We start from the raw sequence: 15,982 nt of genomic DNA, 5'->3' as shown, positions 1-15,982 counted from the left end.
CCAAAGTCTTTACTATTTAATCCTCTCAACAACTCTGGCAAATAAACCCTGCAGAGATTTCACCAAGGCATCCTGACTCCCACAGGGTAGCATGCTTTTACTGTTCAACTCATATATAAAGAAAACCATGTATGGAATGCAAATTTTTCTAGCAACCACAATTTGAAAGTAAAATGACAGACATGAATTTTAGCAATATAATTTATTTGACCCAATATGTGCTAAGTATTATCAATCCAACGTGTAACCAATATAAAAAATTATTGAGATATTTTACATTACTTTCTTTTCATAATAAGTCCTGTGTGTATTTCACAGGTCAGCAGATCCCAATTCCGACTTGCCATATTTCAAGGGCTCGTAAACACGTGGCTAGAGGCCACTATATGAGGCTATGCATTAGTAATCCTAAAGTTAAAAGCAGAACCTACAAAGCCACCTGTCTCTTGGTTTCAGAAGACAGGCATAATAATAATAATAACAAAGAGTTCTTGGGCGTTTACTCTGCGCCGTAAGACGGCCAAGTTTTATTACTACATGTGTAGAGGACCTTGCACACGTCATCCACCCGCAACCAGGTGAGTGTACTACCCTTCTCTTTCGAATGAACTAGAGAACTGTCCCGAGTTGGGCCCTCCCCCAGTGCCTGACCAGCGTCCCGTTGTCCTGCCACCCGCCGGGCGCCAGCCCGCGCAAGTCCTCGGCTCGCCACCATCCTAATCAGGGCCAAGTACAGAGGCGAGCTTGCAGGGGCGGACACAGGTCACCTGCAAGCTGAGGCGATCAAGGCGGGCCAAGACGATATTGGGCTCCTCCTCCGGCTTGGGCGGTGGCTTCGGCACCTGCTCCTCCTCCGACCCCTCCTCCGGCTCTTCCTCCGGCTCCTCCTCCTCTGACTTCTGCCCCTCCGACTCCGACTCCTCCTCTGACTCCTCCTCCTCCGACTTCTCTTCGAACAGGTGCTCGGAGGCGCCACCATCCGGAACCAGCCATGGTGAGCTAAGATTGGTCTGTAGCCCCTCAGGCGCCGCCACCTCCAGACCCGACGTGGGAACGCCAGGGGGCGCCGCTTCCGGGAGCCCAGATCCGGCTTCCGGACTCTCGTGCGCCGAGCTCATCATAGAGGAGCCAGCGGGCACGCCCACTTCCGGCCGCCCCAGGCGCTTCGCAGGAGCTGGCAAGCTGGGCGCGCCCTCCGCCCACCTCCCTCAGGGTCGCGCGCTCCGCCCTGTAAGGGAAAAGCCTTTTGCCCCGCCCCCTTGCAGACGCAGAGCTGAGCCAACAACGGCTGGACAAAGAGCGACGCACGGAGCCAGAGTCATGGCAGCCACGGAGCAAAGCCTGGCTCCAGCCGGAATCCCCGCGCCGCCCTCGGGGAAAGAAGAAGGAGCCGGCCCAAGCTCATGCCCGGAGCGTGACCCTGCGGGCTCCTCCTCGACTCCTGAAGCCCCACCATCTATCCCCGACTCCTCCAATTCCAGCGCTGCGGTCCCCGAAGCGAATGTTAGGCCTCCTGCGGCGGCCTCCGCTTCCCTAGACCTGCCTGTCGGACCCGCACCCCAGGGCCCTGCGCCGCTTGCGGAAGCCTCTCCGCGCTCCCCTCCAGGTCCAGGCGGCTCCCGGCCCGGCCCAGAGACTTTCCGCCAACGATTCCGGCAGTTCCGCTACCAGGACGCTGCAGGCCCACGGGAGGCGTTCCGACAGCTTCGGGAGCTCTCCCGCCAGTGGCTGCGGCCCGATATCCGCACAAAGGAGCAGATTGTGGAGATGCTAGTTCAGGAGCAGCTGCTCGCCATCCTGCCCGAAGCGGCGCGGGCCCGGCGGCTTCGCCGCCGCACCGACGTGCGCATCACCGGCTGAACGGCGGAGCTGCGGGCGACCCGAGTCAGGCACTCTCTGGACTGGAGCCATGATCGGGTCCGGGATCGTGAGCCTGGCTCCCCAATACGCGATAATGAAAAAATGAGTTTTGGCGGTTCTTGCAATCTCGTGTGTCCTTTCCCGTGTTTAGTTTCCCGAACCTATTTCCACTCTCTCTGGCTAGTTGTGAAACCAAGCTGGGGGCCCATGAGAATAAAGCCTTTGTTTCTTACTCACTTGGCCTTCTTTGGCTTTTGTGGGATCATTATGTGTTGGCTATGGGTCGCCACATCTGGGGATTTTTTTTCCTGCGCGCTCCCCAGCGCCCCACATGGGTTTCCTTTGTTTGGTTGGAGCCTATGCAATGAGGACTCCAGCAGCCTGGTTCCATATTCGCCCGTACCCTTCATTGGCTAGAATTTGAGCTTGTTTTCCTACCTAGGCGGATAGAGGACAGTGGTACTATTGTATGTGGTTGTGGGTCGTGCAGGCAGATTGGTGGCTGTACTAAGTGCTGATTTAACTGGCTGCTGCTGCTACAGCAATACTGCCCTCAACTTGCTCCGTCAGCCTACCTTGTCGGCGCAGTCTTCCCCAAAGGCCCAAGTTACAGGGCTGTTTTAGTAAGTTCACTGCAGGTGCTTACCGAGAGAGGCTAGTTCTTATGAACTCTGGTTTAAGCCTCCAGACCCCTTTCTTAACCAAATTTTAGGCCTCTTGAAAGATTTAAGGAACAGATTTGGTGTGAACTGATGGATTATTTACATTGTTGGAGCTACTCATAACTTTCTAAAATAAGCATAATTGTTTAGGAAGAGAAGAGATTTGGCGAATAATAGGGAAGCTCTGCAATATAACTCCATTTCTTGAGTCTTCTGCACACCCAGGAAGGAGCTGATTGGGGTCCAAGGTCGTTTGGCTTGGGCTTCAGAAGGGTCCTAATTGTCATGGGTGCCATCTTTTAATATAAGAAAGGCCAGACCTGTCTTCCCTGCATTGCTTTCAACAAGCAAAAAGGTAACAGTCCTGCAGCTCACACCACAAAGCATGAGTCAAACTGCGCTGGAGGGTGGTGTGGGGCATTTTACTTTTGAATACTAGACACTTTAATGCAAAAGTATGTTGTATACTTCCTTGGAATTTTGGATTTAAGCCTGCATCTGCTCCCTACAGGTGTCTCAGTAGTAAAGAATCCACATGCCAATGCAGGAGATCCAGGTTCGATCCTTGGGTTGGGAAGATCTCTTGGAGGAGGAAATGGCAGCCCACTCCAGTATTTTTGCATGGAGAATCCCATAGACAGTGGAGCCTGGTGGACTACAGTCCACAGGGTCACAAAGAGTCGGACATAACTGAGCATGCATGTGTGGCTATCTCCCTGCCAAAGATAAATCTATTTAGAATGTAAAAGCAGACTTGCTTTAAAAGGTAATGTTTAGGGAAAATTAATGCACATTAAAGATTGAGTAGATGACAAATGACTAAAACGTAGCAACAAAAACCTGTTTTATTTTTCCAAATACAGATACAGAAGTTTGCGTGTTTTGCAAATATTGCTTCAAAGCAACATTTCTATATACAGCGCCTTCTGTTCTAACAGCGCGTAAACATAGATATGTATCCACAGTGCAATGTTGGCTCATCAAGGGTCCACCTTGCATACACTCATCACTTAAAGAAACAAAATGATTAGTCAAACCAGAACTGTTTTTATCAAGGCAATTTTTCTTTTTTATAGGTGGATAGTTTTTCTCAAAAGAAAACTTAGGTAGTGTACATATTTCTAAATGGTAACAGTAATATTTGCAAAGAACAGTTTCCAGTGCTCCAGCTTGGGGTTAATTCAACTTGACCAAGGAATTGGGGATGGAGCCCCTCAACATGGCTTTAAATTAGGGAAGCACACTGAAGTCATCAGAACTTCGGAGTCATCCCCGCTTCCCAAAGGACAAAAGTCACAATCAATGAAAAGGGATTATTTCCTTTACAAAAAGCATAAAATAAACCCAATAATGACCACTTGGTAAAGTTAGGGTAACTCAGTTTCTTCTTCCATCTTGAAAAAGACGTGAGATTTGACAACTGTTACAGCTTCCCCAGAAGTGATGGTCAAATGTGTTTTCAGGAAAGAAAAACCAGTAATTTAATAATATTAATACAAGTCACTGTACCTCACAGTTGTGGCTACAGAAAATCATCCTGTTTCTTCCCTTTGCGGACAAGCATCACACAGTTCTTAAAATGTGGCCATCTGATAAATTACACAAAATACAGACAGATGCCATGCACACTCCTTGAGCGTTTCTTCCCACACCAAAAGTACTAACGTTAGCAATGGGAAGCAACCTCATAGAGGAATTGTGTCAGCTTTATCACAGATGTCGTAGCCACATGTATTCTCTCTGATAGATAAGCTCCAGCAGGTCAACTTGCCCTATATTCATTTTATATCAAATGGTGAATTAAATCACTAGACAAAGCATTCCCTGAAACATCTTGGTACAGAGGCCCTTGTGACCACAATTACCTGTGCCGTAAAGCCTAACCATCCCGGAGGTCACCGGAGATCCTGTCATTGCTATTGAGATATTGGCTACTTCACGTTTACATAGTAAAGATTTGCAGCATATAACATTATAGATCCATAAACCCAGAATTAACTCATGAGTGTTAATGGACAGCTGTGCTTTGATTTTTGCCTTTAGTGATAGGAAAACTAAATGGTAAAACGGGTCATTCCTCAAAGCATGGAACAGTTTCTTTAACTTTACCTAGTAAGGAAAAAACAAAACAATTACACGTGGAACCGTAACCTGCGAGAATAACAAATATTGTCTCCAAAGGTACAAATTGTACCTGGACCTTAAGCAGCATAATCACCTTGATCTCACAAAATAATACAAACAGGAAATTTAAAGTGTTAAAGTATATTAAAAACAATTCTGAAAATGCTGACTACTGAACATATACCCTTCAGGGAAGGAGAAAAGCGGCAGATGTAGAATCTGGTTTCTCTACAATATAAAATAAGGTCATCCCCCAAACCACATCTTTGTAGCAAATCTTTACAGTGAAAGAGTTCAAATTTGGGAGAACCATTTTGGGGACATTAAATAGAACTGATAAGCTGTCAATATTAAGAAGTGGGTAGAAAATGCTGTCCTTCGGGTTCCAGACCCTGTCTGCTTCCGTTTGGGATTCCTCCTAGATTCTTATGACAGTGAGATTCTACTTCTTCCACAGGCTGTATGGGTTCTGCAATGAAAGACACAACCCAGCCAATTCTGGGGTGAACCCCGGTACCATGAAGTCATGCAAGAGAGGTGGTGAGAAAGTGAAGAGTTCTAGGGAGAAGGCAGGCCGGCCCAGGCCTCCACTCCTTCCCAACCTCCACACAAGGGTGAAGTCACGATATTCCCACGAAGTTGGAAAAATGAAAATGATGCCTGCTGCCTAAATTCATGCCAGGCAGAAACCCAGAAGGCTTGGCATATGCCCCAACCTGACAGAGAAGTCAATTAAATACGCTGCAAGTTGAATTTACAACTGTTTCCGACTACACTTTTTTGGCTCTCATTCCATTTATCATCAGTGGCACGATTTCAAGTGAAGTTTGTGCAAAAAAGACTCACTCTCCATTCAACAATGTGCACAGAAGAAGGGAATCCCAAGAGTCTATCCGCTACCTTCCTGGTAGGCTTCGAGATCAGAGTGCCCTCCCTTCCAGCAGCCAAAATGGCCTCTTTGTCCAAGTCCATCACACCCCTGCCCAGATCCCTGAAGTCAGTCGGTGTCACGTGCATTCGGCATGCTAGGTTTATTTATTTAAATACGTGAAGCTCCTCCTGCAGGTGCCCCAGGATTGTGCCCCCATTAGTCTGGGGTGCCCAGTTTCATGTTGAACAGCAGAGTGCGATCTGCTGCACCTTGCCCAGGTCCGTCAGCAGCTGCTTGATGCAATGCTTGAGCTGCGGAAGCCTGGCCAGAGGCTCTGGGGGCTCCAGTTCCCCAGTGTAGTCCAGCCAGCTCTCCAACACTGTGGGCAGAAGAGAGACAGGACCTGGTGAGTTTCCGACACTTGATTTGCAAGAATGTCAGCACTTTATCTCATCTGACCACTAATCGGGGGTGGGGGAGTGGCAGGGAGGGGAGACCATTTCAGGCAACACTGACTCATCACCCTCTCTGGGAAGTACTACTCCTCGGACAAAGTTAAATGCTGTAGAGCAGTGCTGTCTAATAGAAGTTTCTGTGATGATGGAAATGGGCTATGTCTGTGTTGTCTAATACCGCCACTACCCATATGTAGCTACTGAGCGTTTAAAACATGGCAAATGCAACTGAGAAACTGGGTTTAAATTTTATTCCATTTTAATTAGCCACACATAGCTAATGACTATTGCGTTAGTCTATAGTCTAGTAGGCTTTGAAATACCCACCTTTCTCAGTGTTACTGCCCCACCTTCATAGTGAAAGTGAAGTCGCTCAGTCATGTCCAACTCTTTGCGACCCATAGACTGCAGTCCACCATAGACTGTAGCCTACCATGGACTGTAGCCTACAAGCTTCTCCATCCATGGGATTTTCCAGGGAAGAGTACCTTCATAAGGCTTTCCCATATTGAAAATCAGAGAGCCTGGTGTGTTAGCCTTCTGTTAAGAAAAGTGACTCTAACAGAACTTGAAAAGGTCTATTTTTATCTCCATAAATTGATTTGTTTCATATTGATTCCTAGCATGAGTAGCACTAAATACTCTGATTTCATTTCCTAAATATTTAATGTAAGATGACCAGGTAATAAGTTTCCCAGGTGGTGCAGTGGTAAAGAATCCACCTGCCAGTGCAGGAGACAAAGGAGATACAGGTTTGATCTTTGGGTCAGGCAGATCACCTGGAGGAGGAAATAGCAACTGACTCCACTATGCTTGCGTGGGAAATCCCATGGACAGAGGATCCTGGTAGGCTACAGTCCATGGGGTCACAAAGAGCTGGACACTACTGAACATAACCAGGTAATAACAAACTTGATTATTATTAGCTCAATATCTAAAAAGCTGTCTTGCCTCTGTGAGCAGGATTTTTCTATAGAAAGATATTTATTCTTTCCCAAGCCACTCCCTTAAGCTCTGGCGTTTGGGGAGAGGTCATCCAGGAACCCTGATTCTTTAACAAAAGCCACCCCCAGCCTGCCTGTAGTCTTTCTAGTCTGTGCACCAACCTGTACTGAGAACTTTCTGGACCCTCAAGCCAGAGGTGCAGAAAGAGGAAGACCATGCAGGGCCTGTTCCTCAAGCAGTCTGCAGCCTTGCACACACTCCTCTGCCCTCTTCAGACCAGTCCTTCAGCTTCCTGCCCACCTTTCTAAACCCTTTGTCCCCTGCAAGCTATTTCTCAGGGAACCCTACCCCACTCTATAATCTGAATCCGGTCCCTGAGTCACAGGTGCTATGCTATCACTGGCTCTCCTTTAGAGCACTTATCTTGGTTTGTAATTAAAAATAATATGATGGGGCTGCCCTGGTGGTCCAGCGATTGAGAATTCACCATGCAATGCAGGGGATACCAGTTCCATCTCTGGTGCAGGAAAATCCCACATGCCACAGGGCAACTAAGGCTGGGTGCCACAACTACTGACTCTGCGTTCTAGAGCTTGTGAGCCAGAACACCAAGCCCGTGTGCTGCAGCTACTGAAACCCCAGCACCCTAGAACCCATGCTCTGCAACAAAAGAAGCCATCGCAATTGCTAAGCATGTGTGTGTGCACTCAGTTTGTGTTATATCTGACTCCTTGAAACCCCATGGACTGTAGTCCACCAGGCTTCTCTGTCCAGGGAATTTTCCAGGCAAGAATATTGGAATGGGTTGCCGTGCCCTCTTCCAGGGGAATCTTTCCAACCCAGGGATAGAACCTGTGTCTTTTATGTCTTCCTATATTGGCAAGCAGGTTCTTTACCACCGAACCACCTGGGAAGCTCACAATTGCTGAGAGGCCCCTGCTAAAGCCACTGGAACTACCTCAGATCTGGTTCAGGCTCACCTAAGATGTCCCCCAACACCTTGGTGACCCAGTAGGCATACACAGGGAGAAAGAACCAATCAGTGTGCAGACTAAAAGAGTGTAGCCCAGAGGTCCCCAAACTTTTGGCACCAGGGACCAGCTTGGTGGAACACAATTTTTCCATGGACAGGGGTGGTGAGGGGGGCAGATTTCAGGATGATTCAAGCACATTACACTTATTGCACACTATTTCAAATCTAATGCTGCCCTGATCTGACAGGAGGTACCACCAGTCTGAGGCCCAGAGGTTGGGGACCCATGGTCTAGGCCACTCATAGTCTATGAACTTGGTTAGGAGTAGTGTTTGGAGCCGCTAAGGGGGAAGTCTTCTCTCTAGATCTGCAGAAATGAAGACCAGACACACAACTGCGGGAGCCAACAGCACCTCCTCTGGACCCCAGCATCCAGCCAGCCGGCCTTCTCTCCACACCAGGTGCTGGACCATAACCCCAAGTTTTTCTTTTAAGGAAGCTCAATGGTATAATGACTGCAAACAAGGCAGAAGGTTATAAGAATAAAGTTTCATTTCAAATACATTCCCCGAGACCATCTAGATAGAGACCATCTAGATAAGATAACATTAAAATATATATATATATATATAAAATCCTAAAATATTCAGTGTTTTCATGGTCATTAAATATCTTTATCTTTTAGTTTTATAAGACTGTTCACACAACTACATAAGTTATTAAGTAATGGTTAAATACTCAAACAATAACACTTGTTAAAGTATAACCAGTCAATATAACAGCTTATTAGATTTTTTAAAAGGAATATTATATACAAATTCCTATAAAAGCTCAGTTTATCTTGAGGTATTTAGATGAAATGAAGATAGTAGAAATAAAATGGGATTTTGAAGAATCTTAATTAAATACAATACAAAGTCTGTTTACGTGAATAAAGTCTTTAAACTTAAAATTGATTTTCTTAATTCCAGTACCTCTCAGGGCCTGGAATATAAGAATACAGACAGAATATATGGCTTCAAATGAGTAAGACACATAAAGAGCCCTCTGAAAGCCCAGAGAAGGGAGTTTAGGCTTCTCATCCTGGCCTGGCCACACTGTCCACTCAGTGAGCTCAGGGCTGGAGCAGCCCACGCTGGGCGGAAGGGGTACATCGATGATTAAGTAGGTAGGCTCTGACCTCTCCCCTAGGGACAGGATTCTTTGGCAACAACAGAACCTTCGCCTTTTTTCTATGGTGCCTGAGCTCTTCTCAGGGACCCAGAGTCAATTCCACAATTTTCAGTCCATCATTGGATCCCCTTTCAGCTTTCTACTAGCAAGGTTTTCCATAGACTTGGCATCTGTTATAGTTCTAAGGAGCTCAAGGAAACCTTTTAGGAGTGAAGAGAGACAAAAACACTCTAGCTTTCAGCAACACCCTCACAATGGACCCTGGACTGGCCTGCCATCCCCAGTTCAGCAGGTTTGCCTCTGGAGCAGGCCAGGAAGCGTGAGGGCACATTAGTCTTTGTCCTCCAACAGGGCCATCCCTTTCCCAGTCAGCCACCTCTTACCATCCTGCCTCAGTCACCCCTCCTGTAGCAAGAAACACAGCTCTCTCCAAAGGCTCCACTTTAGTCCCTGGAGCTCCAGGAAGCCTTCCTGTTCTCACTTCCCCTCTCGAGAGCTGTCGTCCTCTAGCCCGACCTCACCCACACCCTGTGACCTTTGCTTACATAACACATGGGATTTTTCTTCTGAGTTATTTCATCCCCAATTATAGTAATAATAGCCTAGCTATCCTCAGAGTCCTCAAACGAAACATTTATACCTTAATCAGGCTTCTTTCTAAGGATGAAAAAATAGTAATAATACTTAGGAAATAAGAGAACAAGAAATAAGGAAGTCTGTCTTCAAAAACCAAACTGACAACACCCTGGGGAATCAACATTTCAGTCTTCCAAGCCCATCTGATAACTTAAAATCTGGGAGACATATCTGGGGGCAACATAAATGACTCAGTCAAGTTCTAAAATATCTGCTGATAAAGAGGAGAAGTCTTCATTTTAGATTTTAGGAAAGGCTGAAATAAAAGGGGTTTTCAGATTAATCCTCAGACATCCTAAAAGCTCAAAGCATCCAAGTATCAGTTCCCCACAGAACTCGGTCAGCAAAGATCTGCTCAGAACACACACTGCCCACCAGCAGAGTCCAGCTGCTCCTCTGCACTCTTTCCTGGGCAGAAGGGACTGGGAAAGTGAGGCAGGACCCCTAACATCACACAGCTCTTAGAAGTGCCCAGTCGATACTGAAAGTCAAACTTGGCCATCTTGAGGGGAGAATGGAGATGAGGGGACTGACAGAAAAAGAGGCAAGATCACAGCTATCCCTAGAGAGCCAAATCAGAGGGTTCAGAAAGCAGCTCCTCCTACTGGCCCACAGAGCCTGCCAAGGACGGGGAACCCAGGAGGGAGCCCTACCATCCAGCTCCTTCTCGATGGAGTCCATCCTGTGCGTGACTTCGTCCTGAAGGGATTCCACGTGCGTCAGCAGGTTAAACTGCCACTGGTGCTGGGAGCTCAGCACCCCCTCTCCCCCTCTGTCCAGCAGCTTCCGGGTGGGGGCTGCCTCAGGCAGGACCTTTTTGGAGACACAGTCCCTCACCTGGGGGTGCAAGAACATCAGAGTTACCGGACGGAGCAGCTCCCAGCCCTTTTCCAACCAGCCAGTGTTGGCAGCCATTTGAGAACCCAGTTGCAGTTCGAATAGTCCAAATTGCTACCTCCCTGCCTCCCTCCTTCTCTTTCAGGCACCGGGCAGAAGTGGGCCTGCTGTACCAATAACAACCACCTCAGGGCCGCGCAGACCCTCTGGCTCGGAGGCTCCCAAGCTGCTTCCCAATGAATGCCCCAATGCCTAAGGCCTGAAGCAGGCCTCACAGAACCACTTCCCGAAACCTGGGATCAGAGTAGAGCAGGGCAAGTGTGGACGAGTGTCAGTATGTGAGTGTTCGTATGTAGACAAACTAATTTTAAGTCCTAGTTCCATGTCTTGCTGAATGCATGCACCTGGATGAGTTACTTCACTTCCCTGGGCCTCTGTTCCCTCATGGGAAAGAAGTAGTAGTAAAACCTACTTTCAAAGTTCATGAGGATCAAATAGGATAATGTGAATAAGACACAGTGCTGGCCTGTGGTCAATCTGCCAGTCATGAAAGAGATTTTTAACTCTAGCTGCCTTGTTTAGGCCCAGGACTTCTTGATTTTTTTCATCATGTTTCAGGTGCCTCTAGGCAATTTGCATAATTTGCACGACCACAGACCTTTTCTGGGGTTTGTGACTGCAACCCTTCATTCATTGATTGGAAATGAAATAGGTTCTAGTTGACATCTATGGAGGAGTGACTGTGTGCAGAGCCACGTGCTAAGAGCTTTTCAAGGTGTGCTGCGCAGTAAACTGAGAGGTCACCATCAACAGCTTCACTTGGCAGGGGGGTGAAGAAACACCTCTGAGGAGGTGAAGGGACCTGCTCAGAGTCACAGAGCAAGTGGCAGAGTCCAGACTTGAAACTGGATCTGCCTCCAAAGACTGTGTCCTCACCAGCCTTACCCAGTCCTGCTTAGACCCTGGCAAGGACACAGGCTGAACAAGGTATAATGCCCACCGCTGAGGGGCTTCTAATCTAGGCTACTCCCCCTCGGCGAGAGGCAGCAATGGGCTTAGGGTGGTGATATCACCCCACACAGTGAAGTCTGTGACAGTAAGTATGACAAGGGTGGGGAAGCTCTCATCACCCAAACCCTCACTGACAACTGAGGATGGGAAGAATGAGACTAGGGAACACTGGCAAGAGAACACACAGGGCTCCAGAAGAGAAGACTTGAGTAAAAAGAACCTGTGAGTAGCTCTTGGGAAAACTGATAAAACCAGCAAACATTTGGACAAAATGGACTGTTCTTACACCAGGGCTGCAAAGTTAAAAGTAAAGTTGTCATAGAATGGTACCGAAAAACTTACTCCTGACAAAACACTTGATTCATTCTTTGCTCTTGCTAAGGATTAGCACCCAGATGCAAAGATAAATTGCACTGAAGGAAAAAAACCTCATTTTCCTAACTTATTTTCATTTGTCAAGTTCCAATCAATTACCCTTTTCTTCTGGCTGCCTCCGACCTCTCCACCCCCACCACCACTGACTCTGCCATTTTGCCGACATTTCCTAGAACCAACGATATTTGGGGTTTAAGTGGGCTTTTTTTTATTTGTACTCATTTTAAAAGACAAAAAAAAAAAAAAAAAAAAGAACTATGATAAACGGATTTATATGCAATTTTAGAATAAACACACACACACACAAAAAAAAGAATAAACACAACTCTATCATAAACATCTTCCACTGAACATTTAGCCCTGGGAGGAGAAGGTACAAGCTCTCAAACAAGAACAAGCGGGCCAGTACCTTTGGGGAACTGGGTTTGGGGTCACTGTCCCCTCTGTTCCTGTCTTGGTCTAGAGGCCAGCCCAGGCGCGGAGACAGGGAATCATCACCGTTCTCGTGGCGGGGGCTGACAGCGTCGTCGAGGGCAGAGCGCCGGGTCTCCACCACTAGCTTCTGTTCCACAGCCGGGTAGTAGGTGCGGGGCTTCTGGTAGCAGTGCTCGCTGGTGATATAGGACTCCTCCACGGAGGGGGGCAGGGGCAGGGGTTTCTCCACTGCCCCGTTCAAAGTTCTATAGCTTGGGGCTTCCTCCTTGCTCTTGGCTTCAGTGACACGGATGTGTTTGGAATGAGACCGCCCCTCCGCCATATGCTGCTTCCAAGGCTGGCACCACAGCTGCAGGTCAGGATGCCCCCGGCTTCTGTTGGGAGGGAAAATACTGAAAGGGCTCTAACCCTTCTAACCCTAACCCCTGGGACTACCGCAGGGGCTTCCTACACTAGGGGGAAGACCTCCCACCTGGGCCAAGTGGAGCAAGCCACCAAGAGGTACTGTAGATTCATAGCCTCCGAGGAGACCACTTTCAGGCAAGCTCCTGCTGTATCACTCACAGTGAGCAGGACTGGACTGGGAGTCAGAGGACCTGGCTGCATTTCAGCTCAGCCGCTGATCACAGTGCAGCTGAGTCGAGTCATTCAGCCAGCCTCGTTCCCATTTCCTCCTCTGCAAAACTGGCTAACCCTTTGTCTGCCAGCAACTACTGAGTTTAAGTGAATTAATTTGAACAGAAGTCCAGTATTTTGTTGGCAGTAAAGAGCTCTTCAAATGTGACTTACTAAAAATAAACTTAACTTAGGAATAGACAGCCATGATAATGCTGCCATGCCATGGCATTCAATTATACAAAACCCAATGAATGCTTCCCTGGTGGCTCAGACAGTGAAGAATCTGCCTGCAATGAGGGAGAACTGGTTCAAGTCCTAAGTCAGGAAGATCCCCTGGAAAAGGAAATGGCAACCCACTCCAGTATTCTTGCCTAGAGAATTCCATGGACAGAGGAGCCTGGTGGGCTATAGTCCATGCAGTCGCAAAGAATCGGGACACAACTGAGCAACTAACACCTTCACTGATGACCCAGGAGGGAGGTGGTAACCAAAAGTCATCAAGGCATAAGCCATTAATACAAAGTGTTTTGTTTTTAATATTTATTTACTGGTTTGGCTATGTCAGGTTTTAGTTGCGGCACTTGGGATCTCCTGTAGCGGCACACAATCTCTTTAGTTGTGGAGCATGGGCTTAGTTGCTGTGCGGTATGTGGGATCTTAGTTCCCTGGCTAGGGATCAACCCAAATCCCCTGCATTGCAAGGTGGGTTCTTAACTACTGGACCACCAAAGAAGCCCCCTTAATAAAAAAAAATTTTTATTTGACTATGTCAGGTTTTAGTTGCAGCATGCAGGACATTTAGTTGTGGCATGAGAACTCTTAGTCATGGCATGTGGGATCTAGTTCCCTGACCAGGAATCAAAACCAGGCCCCCTGCACAGGGAACACATAGTTCTAGCCACTGGACCACCAGGGGAAGTCCCAATAGCAAGGTTTTTCAACATTCTTCAAAAATCTTCTGTTCTCCCCATTCCAAAGAGGATAATTTGTTATTAAAGAAGGACTCTGATCCCTTTCTGGCCAGCAGACACCTCTGAGAATCTCTGCCTATGTGTATATATGTACATAAAACTCTGTGTATGACTATAATCATTCACTGTCTGAAATCTGACACAAGAGGTCTTTTAATTTACCAACTCATAACCACTTGTATAAAAGAAAAAAATAGAACAGAAAATACTAGACTGCACCATTCTAAGAAGAGGTGTTTTGTGAAATTTTAGTATGCTTTGTACATGTGATAAAAAATGTATTTCTTTGGACAAATTCTTAGAAAAGTGTAACTTTCCAAAACTGAATCAGAAAGAAATAGAAGATCTTAACAGACCCATCACAAGCAAGGAAATCGAAACTGTAATCAAAAATCTTCCAGCAAACAAAAGCCCAGGACCAGATGGCTTCACAGCTGAATTCTACCAGAAATTTAGAGAAGAGATAACACCTATCTTACTCAAACTCTTCCAGAAAATTGAAGAAGAAGGTAAACTTCCAAACTCATTCTATGAGGCCACCATCACCCTAATTCCAAAACCAGACAAAGATGCCACAAAAAAAGAAAACTACAGGCCAATATCACTGATGAACACAGATGCAAAAATCCTTAACAAAATTCTAGCAAACAGAATCCAACAACATATTAAAAAAATCATACATCATGACCAAGTGGGCTTTATCCCAGGAATGCAAGGATTCTTTAATATCCACAAATCAATCAATGTAATATACCACATTAACAAATTGAAAGATAAAAACCATATGATTATCTCAATAGATGCAGAGAAAGCCTTTGACAAAATTCAACATCCATTTATGATAAAAACTCTCCAGAAAGCAGGAATAGAAGGAACATACCTCAACATAATAAAAGCTATATATGACAAACCCACAGCAAGCATTACCCTCAATGGTGAAAAACTGAAAGCATTTCCCCTGAAATCAGGAACAAGACAAGGGTGCCCACTCTCACCACTACTATTCAACATAGTTTTGGAAGTTTTGGCCACAGCAATCAGAGCAGAAAAAGAAGTAAAAGGAATCCAGATAGGAAAAGAAGAAGTGAAACTCTCGCTGTTCGCAGATGACATGATCCTCTACATAGAAAACCCTAAAGACTCTACCAGAAAATTACTAGAGCTAATCAACGAATATAGTAAAGTTGCAGGATATAAAATTAACACACAGAAATCCCTTGCATTCCTATACATTAACAATGAGAAAACAGAAAGAGAAATTAAGGAAACAATACCATTCACCATTGCAACAAAAAGAATAAAATACTTAGGAGTATATCTACCTAAAGAAACAAAAGACCTATACATAGAAAACTATAAAACACTGATGAAAGAAATCAAAGAGGACACAAACAGATGGAGAAATATACCGTGTTCATGGATTGGAAGAATCAATATTGTCAAAATGGCTATACTACCCAAAGCAATCTATAGATTCAATGCAACCCCTATCAAGCTACCAACAGTATTTTTCACAGAACTAGAACAAATAATTTCACAATTTGTATGGAAATACAAAAAACCTCGAATAGCCAAAGTAATCTTGAGAAAGAATGGAACTGGAGGAAACAACCTGTCTGACTTCAGACTATACTACAAAGCCACAGTCATCAAGACAGTATGGTACTGGCACAAAGACAGAAATAGAGATCAATGGAACAGAATAGAAAGCCCAGAGATAAATCCACGAACCTATGGACACCTTATCTTCGACAAAGGAGGCAAGGATATACAATGGAAAAAAGACAACCTCTTTAACAAGTGGTGCTGGGAAAACTGGTCAACCACTTGTAAAAGAATGAAACTAGAACACTTTCTAACACCATACGCAAAAATAAACTCAAAATGGATTAAAGATCTAAATGTAAGACTAGAAACTATAAAACTCCTAGAGGAGAATATAGGCAAAACAGTCTCCGACATAAATCACAGCAGGATCCTCTATGACCCACCTCCCAGAATATTGGAAATAAAAGCAAAAATAAACAAATGGGACC

At 45.9% G+C, this 15,982-nt stretch overlaps 3 protein-coding genes across 9 annotated transcripts in view; 1 reads left to right on the top strand and 2 right to left on the bottom strand.

The window, feature by feature from the left end:
- CNBD2 (cyclic nucleotide binding domain containing 2) overlaps positions 1–1,138 on the bottom strand; it is a 60,012-nt gene extending 58,874 nt beyond the window's left edge. Inside the window, exon 1 of the mRNA XM_043884393.1 lies at positions 768–1,138. Coding sequence (XP_043740328.1) covers positions 768–1,121 — 354 coding nt within the window. The 5' untranslated portion in view covers positions 1,122–1,138. The remainder of the gene's footprint in view (positions 1–767) is intronic.
- On the top strand, positions 1,129–2,092 carry SCAND1 (SCAN domain containing 1). The gene has a single exon (XM_043884421.1). The coding sequence runs from the start codon at positions 1,321–1,323 to the stop codon at positions 1,858–1,860; it is 540 nt and encodes a 179-aa protein (XP_043740356.1). The 5' UTR covers positions 1,129–1,320; the 3' UTR covers positions 1,861–2,092.
- Positions 2,093–3,349: 1,257 nt separating this feature from the next.
- Positions 3,350–15,982, bottom strand: part of PHF20 (PHD finger protein 20) — a 135,891-nt gene continuing 123,258 nt past the window's right edge. For 6 of the 7 annotated variants that reach the window (XM_043884386.1, XM_043884391.1, XM_043884390.1 and 3 more), the window contains 3 exons: positions 12,332–12,749; positions 10,353–10,536; positions 3,350–5,896 (listed from right to left, as the gene is read on the bottom strand). In XM_043884386.1, coding sequence (XP_043740321.1) covers positions 5,754–5,896; positions 10,353–10,536; positions 12,332–12,749 — 745 coding nt within the window. In that variant the 3' untranslated portion in view covers positions 3,350–5,753. The remainder of the gene's footprint in view (positions 5,897–10,352; positions 10,537–12,331; positions 12,750–15,982) is intronic. The other variant, XM_043884389.1, reaches the window with a different exon arrangement.

This window comes from Cervus elaphus, chromosome 23 (genome assembly GCF_910594005.1).
Source record: "Cervus elaphus chromosome 23, mCerEla1.1, whole genome shotgun sequence".
Lineage (NCBI taxonomy): Eukaryota > Metazoa > Chordata > Mammalia > Artiodactyla > Cervidae > Cervus > Cervus elaphus.
This window is presented reverse-complemented; position numbering and strand designations above follow the sequence as displayed.